Raw genomic sequence first — 14,495 nt, forward strand, 5'->3', positions numbered from 1 at the left:
GGCAGAGCCACAGGGTCTCCAGGGAATGAGATTCGAGGCAGGCTGGACTCTGCCCCCTCCGAAATAAACAAGCAGGGATTCCTTAATGAGCCATCGAGGAGCCATGTGGCTTGGGTGGGAGAATCTTTTTTTTTTTTTTTTTTTTTGAGATAAAAGGGAGCCAAGAGGAGGATCTGGTTTAGGAAGGAAGAAGATGAAGTGTTAAGCCTGAAGGGGTGACGGGATCCACGTGGATCCATCCGCGGGGTTGTCGGAAATGCTGCACCAGACCTTAGAAGCGGGGTCAGAGTGAGGGCAGAGCCACAGGGTCTCCAGGGAATGAGATTCGAGGCAGGCTGGACTCTGCCCCCTCCGAAATAAACAAGCAGGGATTCCTTAATGAGCCATCGAGGAGCCATGTGGCTTGGGTGGGAGAATCTTTTTTTTTTTTTTTTTTTTTGAGATAAAAGGGAGCCAAGAGGAGGATCTGGTTTAGGAAGGAAGAAGATGAAGTGTTAAGCCTGAAGGGGTGACGGGATCCACGTGGATCCATCCGCGGGGTTGTCGGAAATGCTGCACCAGACCTTAGAAGCGGGGTCAGAGTGAGAGGCATGGATTCAGGAATTTATTTACTGGCATTTCATTAAAGGCAAGGGAGAGATAATAAAAAGGAACGCAAAAGACCAACACCCACTTTAAGGACCAGAGAAAAGAGAGTGTTGCCAGAGACGAAGATTAAAAATGAATTGCTAGGGAATTTGGCTATCCTCAAAAACCTAGCTGATTTTATGAAAAGTAGATTAAAAAAAATCTTTTTGTATAGGAAATTTGCTTTCTGGACTTACAGTTTTGGGCAAATGACGTTCAATAAAGGAATTCTTTTGGAGAATAAGAGTTAAAATTAAAACGGAGGAATAAATCTTTTCTTTTTCTTTTTTTAGAGAGAGAGAGATCGAGATCACAAGTAGGCAGAGAGGCAGGCAGAGAGAGAGGAGGAAGCAGGCTCCCCGTGGAGTAGAGAACCTGATGTGGGTCTCGATCCCAGGACCTTGGGACCATGACCTGAGCTGAAGGCAGAGGCTTTAACCCACTGAGCCACCCAGGCGCCCCAGGAGGAATAAATCCTAAGAAACAAAAAAAGCTACCCCTTGACTATAACTGTTGGCACATTGCGCTTTGCCAATCAGATTCATATGGAAATGCATACTTTGACAAATAAAAATGTTTCTGCCAACATTAAGATTTTCCCAGAATAATACAAAGTGGAGAGATTACTTTTGTTGACTGCAAGATGACCTCACCATTGCTTAGGGGAAGGAGGAAAAGAGAGTGGTGGTCTGAGGCCTTCGGTGATCCCGGCCATGCTGAATTCTGATAATTGTCTGACCCTCCAGGTTATCTTTAAATACATTCCTGCCCTTCCCATCTCAGCTCACTGCTGAGTCCAAGAAGATAGTTTTGACCTTCAAAACAAAAGCTTAATACATTTAGTTCCTTTTTTTTTTTTTTTAATTTAAGTGGGCTCCATACCTAACATGGGACTCAAACTCACGACCTTAAGACCCTCAGACCCTGGTTTTACTGATGGATCCAGCCAGGTGCCCCAGTTTTGATTTTCCTAAGTTATGAAAACGTCCTCAGGTAGTTAAAATAATTTTGTCTCAGTATTCTAAATCCAGGCATATCCAGAGTGTAGAATGTGATTTCTAGTTCCTTTAGGCTCTTTGAAATCACAGAGAAAAGAACCAATTTTCAGCCTTTTAGATCACATTTTCTTTTCTCCGGAGCCTTTTCTCTCCATGAGGTGAAAGACAAATTGTTTCTCGGGTCTACTGAAAGCTATCAAGATGTCACCCTACTCTCTAGTCTTAGGCATCTGGGCATATAGGCAGAAGCCTCTTTTGTCACCTGAGCAGACGTTAACTAAAACATGGACAGAGCCAGTGTTTGGCCTGGAGTTTAAGTCAGGCAAAGAGCTCGTGTCAGACTGAAGGCTGTATACAGGAAGTGAGAAAAGCTGTGACACCAGGCTAGCATGTATCGGGGTGTCTCGTTAAGTCCTGTTTATGGTCGTGCTGCTCACCTTCGTGACTTTGCTAAAGGGATGGTGACAGTCATTTGGTATCTGTTTTATCACCTGTTGAGTTTCACTCGTCATCAGCCAGCTTGCTCAGTGCTCTTTCCAGCCACGAATCACGTAACTCCTTCTAGAGTTATCTGTTCGGGGAGTAGTGACAGCCTTCCCGTGTCAAGCACTTACAGCTCACAGCTGCTTAGAGCCACCCAGGGTAGTTTACACGGTAGAAAGGGGGCTGTGTGCTAGTTAATCCAGGCTATTCTTTAGAATAATTTGCTTTATAAGCAACACTTTTTTTTGTTGTTGTGGTTTTTGTTTTAACAAAAAGGGTATCTGTATATTTTCCATTGACTAGAAATATATTGAGTCTCCTTTTAGATTCTCTTAGTGCCTGTATACGTGGTAACTAGTACTGAAGGCTGGAGATTAACATAGATGAATTAAGGTGTCTTGTTCTCAAGGGACAAGAAGATAAGACAGATATAAAGTTTTTAGGAGTGATTTAATGTGCTAAGTACATAGAGGGAGTGATCTCTGTGGGGTTGGGATGTCTGCTTGGAGGAGGTGGCTTTGACATGGAGATAAATGATCCTAAGGATTCACTGTTAGAGCTGAAACAGAAAGAGGAGCATTTCAACAAATGGGGTAAGGTGAAAGAAAGTATGGAAGTGGGATAATTTTGGTGAATCTGAATCTGGAAGCATGGGCAACATGGACAACATTGGTAGAAAGTTTGACTTCTTGAGCCCAGATCGTGGGAGGCCTCAGATGACAAGTTAATTAAGGGATTTATACCATATAGGTGATGGTCACTGGGGATCTGTAGAGGAAATTGGACCGAGAAGAGTGACCTGAGCAAAGTTTGTAGGAAAAGTCCAATTTTGTCTGATGATGGTCCTTGTAGGGGTTGGAGAGAAAAACAAAAAACAAAAAACAAACAACAAAAAAACTGGGGATGTAGAGACTTATTTGCAAGGCTCTGGTGATAGCGTCCAGAGAAGTCTTAACAAAGGTGGGAGTAAGGTCTGGAAAGAATAAAGGGGAGAGAAGTTGTGGAAGAATTAATGATGAGACTCAGTGTAAAGGTGTGTGTCACAAAACAGGGTAAAGAAAAGGGGCAGGCAAAGATGAATTCTCTAGACACGTAAGTGAAAAAACTGCCCAAAGCAGGCAAGTCAAGTGTCGGAAGTCATGAAAGATGGGAATGAGCTTGGTGCACTGGCGAAACATTGGACTCAAAATCTGTGGTGAGTGGTTAGTAAAGAAGGGCTGGTACTCCAGAATGGCGCTGGGCCTTGGGAGGCAGAGCTGGAGCTGATGGGACTGGGGGAAGGTTGGTCTGATAGCAGGAGCTGGGATGAGGAGTGTGGGTGTTTTAGAAGAGTAGTTAGGAGGTGAGAAGTCATGATGTGAAAATGCTACAAAGCCTTGGAACCAGGCCTTCCTGTCCAGTGAAGGAATGGGGGTTGTAAGGAGGCTCTCTGCTCCTGAGCAGGGGTGCTGCCCTGAGGGCAAGACGTCAGTGGGGGTGGGGGACCTTTGAGGCCAGGCTGGTGTTGGGGCAGACTGACAGGTGAGAGCGATGGTTTTTGTTTGTGAGCAGTAAGATGGCTGCAGGAGAGCTCAGTGCTTTATCCAGCAAGCCGGCGGAAATCTGCCAGAGAGTGTTTGGGGCCAGAACTATACATACGCTCCGGCCTTGAAGTGAATGAGGAACTGACTGAATAGGTAAAAGCGGAAGAGACAAACCCAGAAATCTGGAGTTACCCAGAGGCAAAAGAGAAACAATGAAGGCTCTCTTGGATTTTATTGAAGTTTTACTGGTTAAAACCATGCAAAACTAAAGAAGATCCCATAGGCACCCTGGAAAGAAGGTTTTAAAAGAAGGTAATAGTCATAGTGTGCGGTAAGGTGGCCGCACTGAGGGAGCTGAGGACTGAAAGGCCCTTGGGAACTAGCTTTGGGTGGTGAGGACTCAGGCTTCCTTGGAACCGCGAGAAAAATGGAGGAGGCGGGTATGGGAAGTGGGGCGTGCAGACTGCCCCCACCCTCACATAACGTGCATTTTAAGTGGTGAACGTGCGTGATGGGTACGTTATGTTCAATTAACTGTGATTCCTTCTTTCATTGGTGGTTTAGAGCTTTTCTGGAATCTTTGTTAAATCTCTGAGATGCCCTGTGGTCTGTACTCTTTTCATACAGCCAAGTGAAGACTATTCTAAATATAATAGTAGCCCGTAGACTGCTGTCTTCTCAGATTTGGTTCCAAATATGTGAATCAGACCTGAACGAAAAATCTAAGAAATTCCTCTCTTGACACCTGAGCCGGGAAGCCTAATTCTGGGAGCTGTTGTTTAGGCGCCTTCTCCTGCTTCAGCAACAGCGCTCTCTTGGTCTGATCTGTTACCTCAATGTAACTTAAGGCTGACATCCCGCCCTGTGATACGAGATTTCAGTTGTGAGGCAAAAAGTAAGAGGAGTGGGCTGGGACTGGCCGGTCATCGCGAAACACAATTAGCCTGGAGAAGGCTCTGGCAGTTGGAGGCACTAAGTCCTAGTCTTCTGGACAGAATTTTGTTCCTAAATTTTCTCTGTCATTTGGTTGTGAGAACTTGCCCCTCAGCGCACTGCTAAAGCCATCAACAGTGGACAAGTTCTCAAGAAGCCCTTGGCTTATACAACGTGTAAGTTCATTTGTAGACCCCAATCTGTTTCTCATCTTATTTTAAAGGAGACCAGCTCAGGATCTCAGGATCCCCCAGCACCTTTCCCCCTCAGTGATTCTAGGTGCCCCTTCTCCCCACCGGGTTTTTAGTTTAGTCAAACATTCTTTTCATCCCATGAGGGTGGACTCAGTGAATAGTGTTCATAATTCACCAACAGGACAGATAGAGTAGCATTGTGTCCAAGGGCAAGGATGTAAGGAGAAGATGGAACTTATCCTGTGATATGAGGGGGTAAGAAGCCAGAACCTGTCTTTTTTTTTTTTTTTTTGAATTTTTTGCTCTTAGTATTAATTCCCATGTAATTTAATTCTTACAGCAGCCCAGAGTAGTGAATAGGCCCTATGCCCATTTTACAGATAAATTGGTTGAGGTTCAGCAAATTATGGAAATTGTAGGTTACATGGCAGACAATTGAACAGGGCTAGGATATGAAGCCCTTCTGCTTGATTGAGAATTCCTTTTCCCATAGCACATTATCCTTCAAGAGGGACAGAAGCAGAACATGTTTATATGTAGACAGCTTTTTGTATGTTTGTATCGGAAAATCCAAGACCATGTGTTGTATTTCTTTGATTTTTCTAACCCCTTTGTTTCTGGTCTGTGATTTGTTCTTTCGGTTGACACACTGTCACCCACCCCAGGGGACAGACTGGGTCTGTTTGCATCCAAAGTAGAGAAGTTTCAACATTCCCTGGGTGAGCTGTGTGTGTGTGTGTGTCTGCCGCATTCCTTCCCTCCGGAGGCAGGCGGAGCACAGCTGTGGCTCTCGGGCCTAGAGCACAGCTGTGGTCAGCCGGCCAGTTGATACGCAGCACATGGTGTCACCATCTCATTACTCAAGTGTGTCCAGCTCAAGCTGCTGCACAGTTTGGCGTTGGTCCGGGCCATGGTTAGGAGAAGAATTCTGTGCACTTTACAGGAACAGTTTCACAATGCCTCATATTCCATTTGCCACATGTTCTCGTAAAACTGCCATGAATCGGAGCGCGTTTGCATAAAGCCGAACTGCTTGTTGCCAGCTTCATGTACTAATCCCAAGAAATTGCCATTATCATTTGACCTTGGGGCTTCCCTGGCTCCTGTGTTTTCATCTTGATTTTAAAGCAGCTAAGTTGAATATGATGCATATTTTGTTCAACTAATTACTTAAGAATTGAAAAGAGGACCACGAGGGCAGTAAATCAGTAATATATTTGGTGGTGATGGCAGTAGGTTATACTTTGAGAAAAATAACTGACTTATTGACAACAGCCAAGAATAGCAAATGTAAATTCTCCTTACTTAGATATCTTTTTATTAGGCTTCTTTTTCTTCTTCTTTTTATTTAAAATGGTGAAATGAAACTAACAGCATTTCCCTTTTTTGCTATTTTGCAGAAAAAACCGCTGTCTGCAATAATAAAGGAAGTCTGTGATGGGTAAGTATGACTTAGGATTCATCGGAGTTGCTTCAGTCCACAAATTGAGAAGCTAATAAAAGATTCCCAAACTATTATAAAATATTATTCCTAAGCCACTCCCTGACCTGCCCAAAGACATTACGGATCGCTATGTAAGATATACATGTCCTCTTTTTTTTTTTTTAAGATTTTATTTATTTATTTGACAGAGAGAGAGATCACAAGTAGGCAGAGAGGCAGTAGAGAGAGAGAGGAGGAAGCAGGCTCCCTGCTGAGCAGAGAGCCCAATGCGGGGCTCGATCCCAGGACCCTGAGATCATGACCTAAGCCTAAGGCAGAGGCTTAACCCACTGAGCCACCCAGATGCCCCTACATGCCCTCTTTTACCAAAAAATTACTTCTGTTCCTCAAAGAGCAGAAAGTGTGAAATGGTTGGGGTATGCACACTGGGATCTCTTTTATTTATTTTGAAAAGTTGTGGTTCATTCATCCTACCCAGCAGGGAGCAGTCTGAAGTTCCTGAGGTTAAATACACACCTCATCTGATAGAAATCGAGAGGACCATTTAGGTTCCCATAGAAGATAAAAGAATTTTAAAAGACAAGCTTGTGTGTGGTTTGGCAGCCGCAGGAACTTCCCAGTGTTAGGGCTTTCCTCCTTGTCTTTGGCTGCTCTACCAGTCCAAGGGAAAAGCATGTAGGGACATTTCATGAGGTTTTTCTGCTTTCAGAGCAGAATTACCAAGCGAGTCTTACTTGGGAGTTTATTTAAGACCCCAGGGTACTTAATCGGAATGTTTCCATCTGCAGCAAGCATACTGACTGGGGAATTGTGGAACACAGAGGCAGTGGGAATGAAACAGTTACCAAAAATTTAATGGTATTCATTTCTGTTGTTTTCCCTCTTTCTGCTCCACCCCTCCAAAATGGAGAGGAATGTAACTTTGTGTTTAAATGCCCCTGCTCAAAGCCCTAAAGATGAAATATTCCAGACACTAGGCAGGGAACATGACCAAGAAGACCAAGATCATCCACACAGGAAATGGTTGGTCAGGCTGGTGTCCTCGTGTTTTAGGCTCGCATTGTGGGGTGTGTTGGGTGTGGGCCAATTTCAAGTGCAGGATGCTTCATTCTTCTAACCGTGTCATGCTATAGAAATGAAAATGACCATCATTTGTTTTTCTCATCAGTTTGTGCTTCTGTTTTTAAGGTGGTCCCTTGCCAACCATGAGTACTTTGCACTGCAGCATGCCGATAGTTCAAACTTCTACATCACTGAAAAGGTAGGTCAACCACATTGTTTGATCGGGGACAAAAAAATGAAAAAATGAAATAAAAAAATGAAAGCATGACTGATATTTCCTCTGTTCAGGACTAGATGAGACATCGTGCTCTAAATTTTAAATCTCTACGGTCCATGAAGATAGAGTGTACAGAGCAAACAATGCTGCTTTAGTATCAATAAGGCAACGTTCCATTAGCCACTGCCCTTGCCATCGGACAGTGAATTCACTAATTATTTCTCTTTTCTTTTTTTTTAAAATTATTATTTTTTAAAAATTTTTCTTTCTTACTGCCTGGAGAGATAATTTATTTGATGGTGTAATGACTCCTTTCTCGGACTCTTTTTTTTTTTTTTTCTTCTTCCTGAAGAACGGTCTCTAAGTCCTATTTAAAGTAGTTGAAACAGTGACAAGAAACCATTTCAAAGGTGGTGTTGTGTAGACATGGATGGAGTATTCTATGGCTCCTGGGAACTTGGTTTCTTCTTGGGTGATTTTTTTTTCTTTATTCTTTAAGAAGCTTGGAGGAGAGGGAGGGAGTGGGTGAAGACTACAGTGGTTCCGGCAGCAATAAAAACTAGGTCTTAGGGAGATCCTCGACAGGAGAAGAGAAAGCTAGTATTTATTCAGCACCTATTGTGTGCCAGGAATTGGGCCAGTCCCATTGTTTGTGGGTTTCTTCCTCAAGACTCACCTGTGTTATACACAATACTGGCTTTTGTTAATAGATTAGAAGCTGAATCATAGAGGTCTGATGGCTTGGCCAATATCCCAGGGGTAGTAAATGATAGAATCAAAAAGGAAGTCCAGACTTGGTGCTTCTGTCACTTTGCCTTTTGGGAATTTCTAGAAGAGCTTAGCATTTAGCTCATTGTTATGGAGAATTCACCGAAATACACAGAGCCCGTCCTGTCCTCATGGAACTTTATAGCCTTGTGGGGTGTGGTGGGGAGGGAAGGGTCAACCCTGTGAACAGTTTTCTTTACAACAAGGTGGCCAGTGCTGGGACAGAAGTGAGCACAAAGTGTTCCTGGAGGAGGGGACATTGGGTAACCTCGGGCCCCAGGCTTTGTTCCTCCCCATGAGCAGTCCCTAGAGTGACTGTGAATTTATCTGTGAAGTAAGTGGTGGTGCAAGGAGGAGGCAATGGCAAGGTTCCTATTCCTCTGGAATAGGACTTGCTCTCCCCAGAGGAGTCATGGCGTGTGTGTGTGTGTGTGTGTGTGTGTGTGTGTGTGTGTGTCTGAGGGGTGACCTTCAGTCCAGCCCAGATGGAGTATAGCCAGAGACCTGGAAATCCTTCTTAGAAATTGCTTTGTTCTTCCCAGATGGATCTCGGAATTTTCATAACTGATCAGGTTTTCCTCTTCATACTAATTGACAGAAAGCTCAGAGTAAACAAGTAGACTAGATTTCCCAGCCTGTGTTATGTTTAATTTTGCTTGTTCCTTTGATTCATTCTACAAACAGTTAGTTTCCTGTCTTTATATTCCCTCAGCTTCATTTTCTCAATGTTTTCCATTTATTCTATCCTGCATTTATGTGCTCTGTGCGCTATGCTCTGTGACATAAAGAGGATATAAATAAATAAGTTAAGCGTTTGCTGCTGAATGTATTGCTGTGGCTATCTTTAAGCAGAATTCTACCTCATTTCAACTTGGTTCGACTTTTAGAGATAATTTGAATATTGCAACTTTTTGGCGGTATTACTGGGAAAGCTTGGATGGGTTTCTGCTATTTGGAGCATAATATGAGAAAGTGTAAAAATTATTAAGAGATGCAGGTATAGGGCAATAGAAGTTAGAATAAGGTTTTTCAAATATCACTAATTAGTGGGTGGTGATATCAATTTTGTTGGCTGTAATTGCATTAAAAATGAGAATATATTTAATAGGATAGATCACACCACAACATCTGTGTTGTTTGCAAATCCTTGTGTTGTATACACACACACAATACATGTATGTTGTGCTGGGGTTATCCCCCCGGGTTGTGGTCCAGCCACAACCCAAAGTCACGGCATCACAAATACCCTTGCCTTTGATTCATCTGCATTGGCTGTGTCCCCTGGGCTTGTCCTATCTTCTGTCCTCATTGTCAGGAGACCTTAATTTACTGGAGATTGATCAGCTTGAAGGGAGAACCTGTCAGAAATGTACGTTTTCAGATCCCCACCCCCAGAGACTCAGACTGAATCAACCTTGAATATGGCCCAGGATTTTGCATTTTTTAGAGCCTCCCTGGAATTCTAATGTGGAAACCCCGGGGCCACTGGGAGGAATACAGATTTCAGGCTGCTTTTCGGTACCAGTACCCTGTGTACCAGACAGAGGGCATTGTCAACACAAGTTATGTACTAAGTTTGACTTAGGAGTGTGTTTGTGTGCCGCGAATTCTTAGAATAACATAAAAAGTCAAATAATATTTATGCTTCTGTTCTAATTAAAATTAATGTATACTCAGAAAATTAGAATTCCTTAGAACTGTGGGAAAATTGTTATTTTATTAGGCATCCCAGTCATTTCTTTTTTTTTTTTTTCCTTAAGATTTTATTTATTTATTTGACAGACAGAGATCACAAGTAGGCAGAGAAGCAGGCAGAGAGAGGAGGAAGCAGGCTCTGCGCTGAGCAGAGAGCCCAATGCGGGACTCGATCCTAGGACCCCAGGATCATGACCTGAGCTAAAGGAAGAGGCTTTACCCCACTGAGCCACCCAGGCACCCCCCAGTCATTTCTTTTTTAGAAAATGTTGCATTGCCTGAGGAAACTGTTAATGTTGAGTTTGAAAGGGACAGCCACCTAAGTCTGTCACCCAGTCTGGTCATCTTCAGTGGGCGCTAGCAGAGATTCTTCTTCTATGAAGCATTTAGGGAGTGAGAAGACTCATCCTCCCACTCATTGCCCTTTGTTTGTAAATAAAATGTCATCACTCTTCCTCCTGCAGCTGTTCCTGGGCACAGCTGTGTGTGCATGTGACACAGAGCTTGACTTGACATGCCTAGGGCAGGAGAGGGACCTCGGATCCTGGGACACAGGGGCAAACCAGGGCTGCCTCTAGTCTGTGTTAGGTCCGTCTAGTTCCTTGCAAGTGCTCCTATAAATAGAGCCCATTTTCCATCTTGAAGTAATGTATTTAGTATCATCTTGGTTACTTATAGCCCAGTGAGTTGTTAGGTAATATTTGCATCACCATGGTAACCAGTGACTAATTTTTGAAACTTATGCATGTTCTTCTTAGTTACTGATTTTCTCTTGCCTGTGAGGTGGTCTTCCTCCCTCTGCCAGAGATAAAATATCACCTGTAATTTTAAAAAAGAAGAAGAATTCTCCAGGCTCGACAAGCTAACACATTTTGTGACTGATAGATGGGTGCTTGGGACTCTCATTCTAAGAGCCCCAGGGAGGCACCTCCCCTACGTCTCTCATGTTATCCAAGCATATTTTCCAAAATAGTCTTCATTTGCTTATTGGGTCATTAACTTTGGTTTTTCAGTGCAGTGGGAGAGATTGTCATGTTGTTGGGCAGGGCTCAGTAATAGCATTGCATGCAAATGCCTTATAGAATGTTATGAGTAAGCTACTCACAAATTCAGATTCTGCCCCCAAAACTTTTATATTTCAGGGTGATGTCCCTGAGGGGGAGGTGGGAATAAAAAATAAATAAAAAATGAATTGTCTATCTTTATGTCTATCTTCAGCTTTATGGAAGTATAATTGACAAATAAGATTGTAAGGTATTTAAGTGTACTTCATGGGGATTTTTTTTTTTTTTTTTTTAGTGACCTATCTTGGACTGGGGAGGGTCATCAAAGTCTTCCTTAAGGAGTGGCATTTGAGCTGAGATCTTTTTTTTTTTTTTTTTAAAGATTTTGTTTATTTATTGGACAGAGAGATCACAAGTAGGCAGAGAGGCAGGCAGAGAGAGAGGAGGAAGCAGGCTCCCTGCTGAGCAGAGAACCCGATGTGGGGCTCGATCCCAGCACCCTGGGACCATGACCCGAGCCAAAGGCAGAGGCCCCACCCACTGAGCCACCCAGATGCCCCCCCTCATGGGGATTTGATGATATGTATACACTGTGAAAGGGTTCCCCCCCATATAATTAACACATCTATCACCTCACCTATTTATTTATTTTGGTGGAGTCATTTAAGTTCTACTCTCTCAGCAAATTTTGGTTACATAATATAGCATTATCAACTGTAGTCATCATAGTTTACCTTAGAGTCAGACCTTGTTCGTCTTGTAGCTGAAAGTTTCTGTTCTTTTACCAGGGTCTCCCTATCCATGCCCCCTCCACTCCAGCTCCTGGCAACCACTTTTCTTTTCTTCAAGATTTATTTATTGAGTTAGAGAAAGAGAGAGAGAGAGAGAGAGTGCGCGCACACGTGAGCGTGAGTGGGGGGAGGGGCAGAGGGAGAGAAATCTTCTAGTAGACTCCCCTACTGATCACAGAGCCTGACAAGGGCCCCACATCACGACCCATGAGATCATGACCCAAGCCGGAACCCAGAGTCAGACACTCTACCGGCCAAGTCACCCAAGCGCCCCAACTACTCTTCTACTCCTGGTTTCCGTGAGTTTGACTTAAGGGATACCATGTAGTATTTGTCTTTCTCTGTCCCACTTACCTTGCTTAGCGTAATGCCTTCAAGGTCCATCCATGTTGTTGCCAGTGGCAAGCTTTCCTTCTTTCTCATGGTTGAGTAATATTCCGTCACATACATGCACCTCCTGTTTTTTATGCATGTGTTGACAGACACTAAGGGTGTCGTGGCTGTCATGAGTAATGCTGCAATGAGCGTGGGAGTGCACGTGTCTCTTCAATAGCTAGCCTCTTTTCATTTCCTTGGATAAATATTCAAAAGTGGGGCTGCTGGTTCATATGATAGTTTCATTTTTGAAATTTTGAGGAACCTCCGTATTATTTTCTCTCTTGGCTGCACCAGTTTACATTCCCACCAGTGGTGTCTGAAGGTTCCCTTTTCTCCACATCCTGGCCAACACTTATGTATGCTTTTGATGATGGCCATTCTCACAGGTGTGAGGTGATACCTCATTGTAGTTTGGATTTGCAGTTCCCTGAAAATGAGTGAGGTTGAGCACCTTTCATGTATTTTTTGGCCATCTGTATGGCTTTGGGAAAACGCCTATTCAGTTTCTCTGCCCATTTTTTAAGAGGATTGTTTCGGTTACTGGCCATTGAGTTGTATGAGTTCTTTGTATATTTTGCATATTAACCTCTTATCAGATATATGATTTGTAGTTGTTTTCTCGCATTCCATGAGTTGCCTTTTCATTTTGTTGATGGTTTCCTTTACTATGAAGTAGGCTCTTCAGTTTGACATATCCCACTTGTTTATTTTTGTGAAGTGTATGTTTACTTTAAGTATTCCAGTGGAACTTGTCTTCCCCAAGAGAGTTTTATATAGAGCAAGTGCTAAACATTTCAGCTCATTATCTCCTTTTGGTCTTGTGATGCATGTGTTATTGTGTCCATTTTACAGTGAAAGAGGTCAAGCAACAGGTTGTTGAGGTCACGCACTTGGGCAGTGGTCAGGCTGAGGCCCCAGGTGGGTCTTTCTGCAAAACTTTCTAGGTCACCTCCTGGAAACCCTCAATCCCTGTTGCCTGGGCCCAGTTTGTTCATGATGCCTTTTCTGTATGGACTCCAGGCCAGTGATCCTGATGGTAACCAGCTCAAGAAAATAAATACAGGAGGCTACAGCCTGTGATCATAGCTTCAGTCTGTGGCTTCTTTATTCCCTAAGAGGATAACTTGGAGGAAGTTGTAATAGGTAGACTTCCACTCACAAGGGATTAACAAATACAGTTGACCTTTGAACAACATGGGTTTGACCTACATGGGTCCTCTTATACATAGATTTTTTTAAATGTAAATACAGTACAGTTACTGTAAATGTATTATCTCTTATCATTTTCTTAATAACATTTTCTTTTCTCAAACTTTATTGTAAGAACACAGTATATAATACATATAACATACAAAATATGTGTTTATTGGCTCCTTATGTTACTGGCAATGCTTCCAGTGAACAGCAGGCTATTAGTAGCTCAGTTTTGAAGGAGTTAAAAATTATATGTGGATTTTTGATTGAGTTGGGCATTGGGGTTCCTGAGTCTTGTGCTATCACTGGTCAATAGTACATTTTCATTTGCCTTCGGTATGGATTGTATGATTGTCTAAGGTAGTATAATTGTACTAATGCCACTCTTCTTAGGAAAGCTGCCAGATCATCCTTACCCTTAAGCATGCAGAGAGTATGGGGCATGGTGAAGGCCACCATTAGTAGACTATATACTCTACCATTAACCACCTGTTGCCGAATATATAAAGTATCATAATATACCTTAGCAGTATCTTGTTTAGATGAATTCTTACTGTGTAGTAAGAGAGATTAACATGCCTCATTCGGGCTCTCTGGGCAAAGCTGACATCAGCAACCTTTGGGAAGGAAATGAGGTCATTTTTATGTCATTCTTAACTTCCTAGGTGCTCTCAGTTCTCAGAGGTCTGGAGCCTCCCAGAAGCTGGCAGATAGGGAGTGTGTGTCCCTGGGATTTGTATGTCCTGCCCAGTCAGGAGACACTTAATTATGCTGTGGAGTTCATTTCAGTTATCACACACGAGACCTGGCCTCTACAAAGACCTTAGTGAGAAGAATATGTTCCATTCTCTTGATCTCAAGGTCAAGTAGAGGAGAGAGTCTCAAAATGGGCAATTTTGAGGAAGGGAATGAGAGAACCAAGTAATTATAGAAGGAAAGACGGGACAAAAAGGATCCTAGAGCAGGATAACTACATCTGACCTGAATTTGGGAAATATATTCCTTCAAAGACCGAACTCTCTTTGTGAGTCTTAGCACCCTGGTAAGCCAGTTGAGGACTTATTTGGCTGGAGGGAGCAACTGCCATGAGCATTTGTCAGATGCTTACTGTGTGGCAAACTGTCTCTGCCAAGAGCCTCACGTGGCCGGCTCGTCTTACTGAATCTTCAGAAGAAGCCTGTGAA

The 14,495-nt window shown here is 43.1% G+C and overlaps 1 protein-coding gene across 7 annotated transcripts in view; it reads left to right on the forward strand.

Annotated features, from left to right (window-relative positions):
* The window catches only part of ELMO1 (engulfment and cell motility 1), a 521,901-nt gene that overhangs the window by 116,216 nt on the left and 391,190 nt on the right, over window positions 1–14,495 (forward strand). For all 7 annotated transcript variants that reach the window (XM_059396569.1, XM_059396564.1, XM_059396568.1 and 4 more), the window contains 2 exons: window positions 6,159–6,199; window positions 7,391–7,463. In XM_059396569.1, the coding sequence (XP_059252552.1) occupies window positions 6,159–6,199; window positions 7,391–7,463 (114 nt within the window). The remainder of the gene's footprint in view (window positions 1–6,158; window positions 6,200–7,390; window positions 7,464–14,495) is intronic.

This window comes from Mustela nigripes, chromosome 4 (genome assembly GCF_022355385.1).
Source record: "Mustela nigripes isolate SB6536 chromosome 4, MUSNIG.SB6536, whole genome shotgun sequence".
Classification (NCBI taxonomy): Eukaryota; Metazoa; Chordata; class Mammalia; order Carnivora; family Mustelidae; genus Mustela; species Mustela nigripes.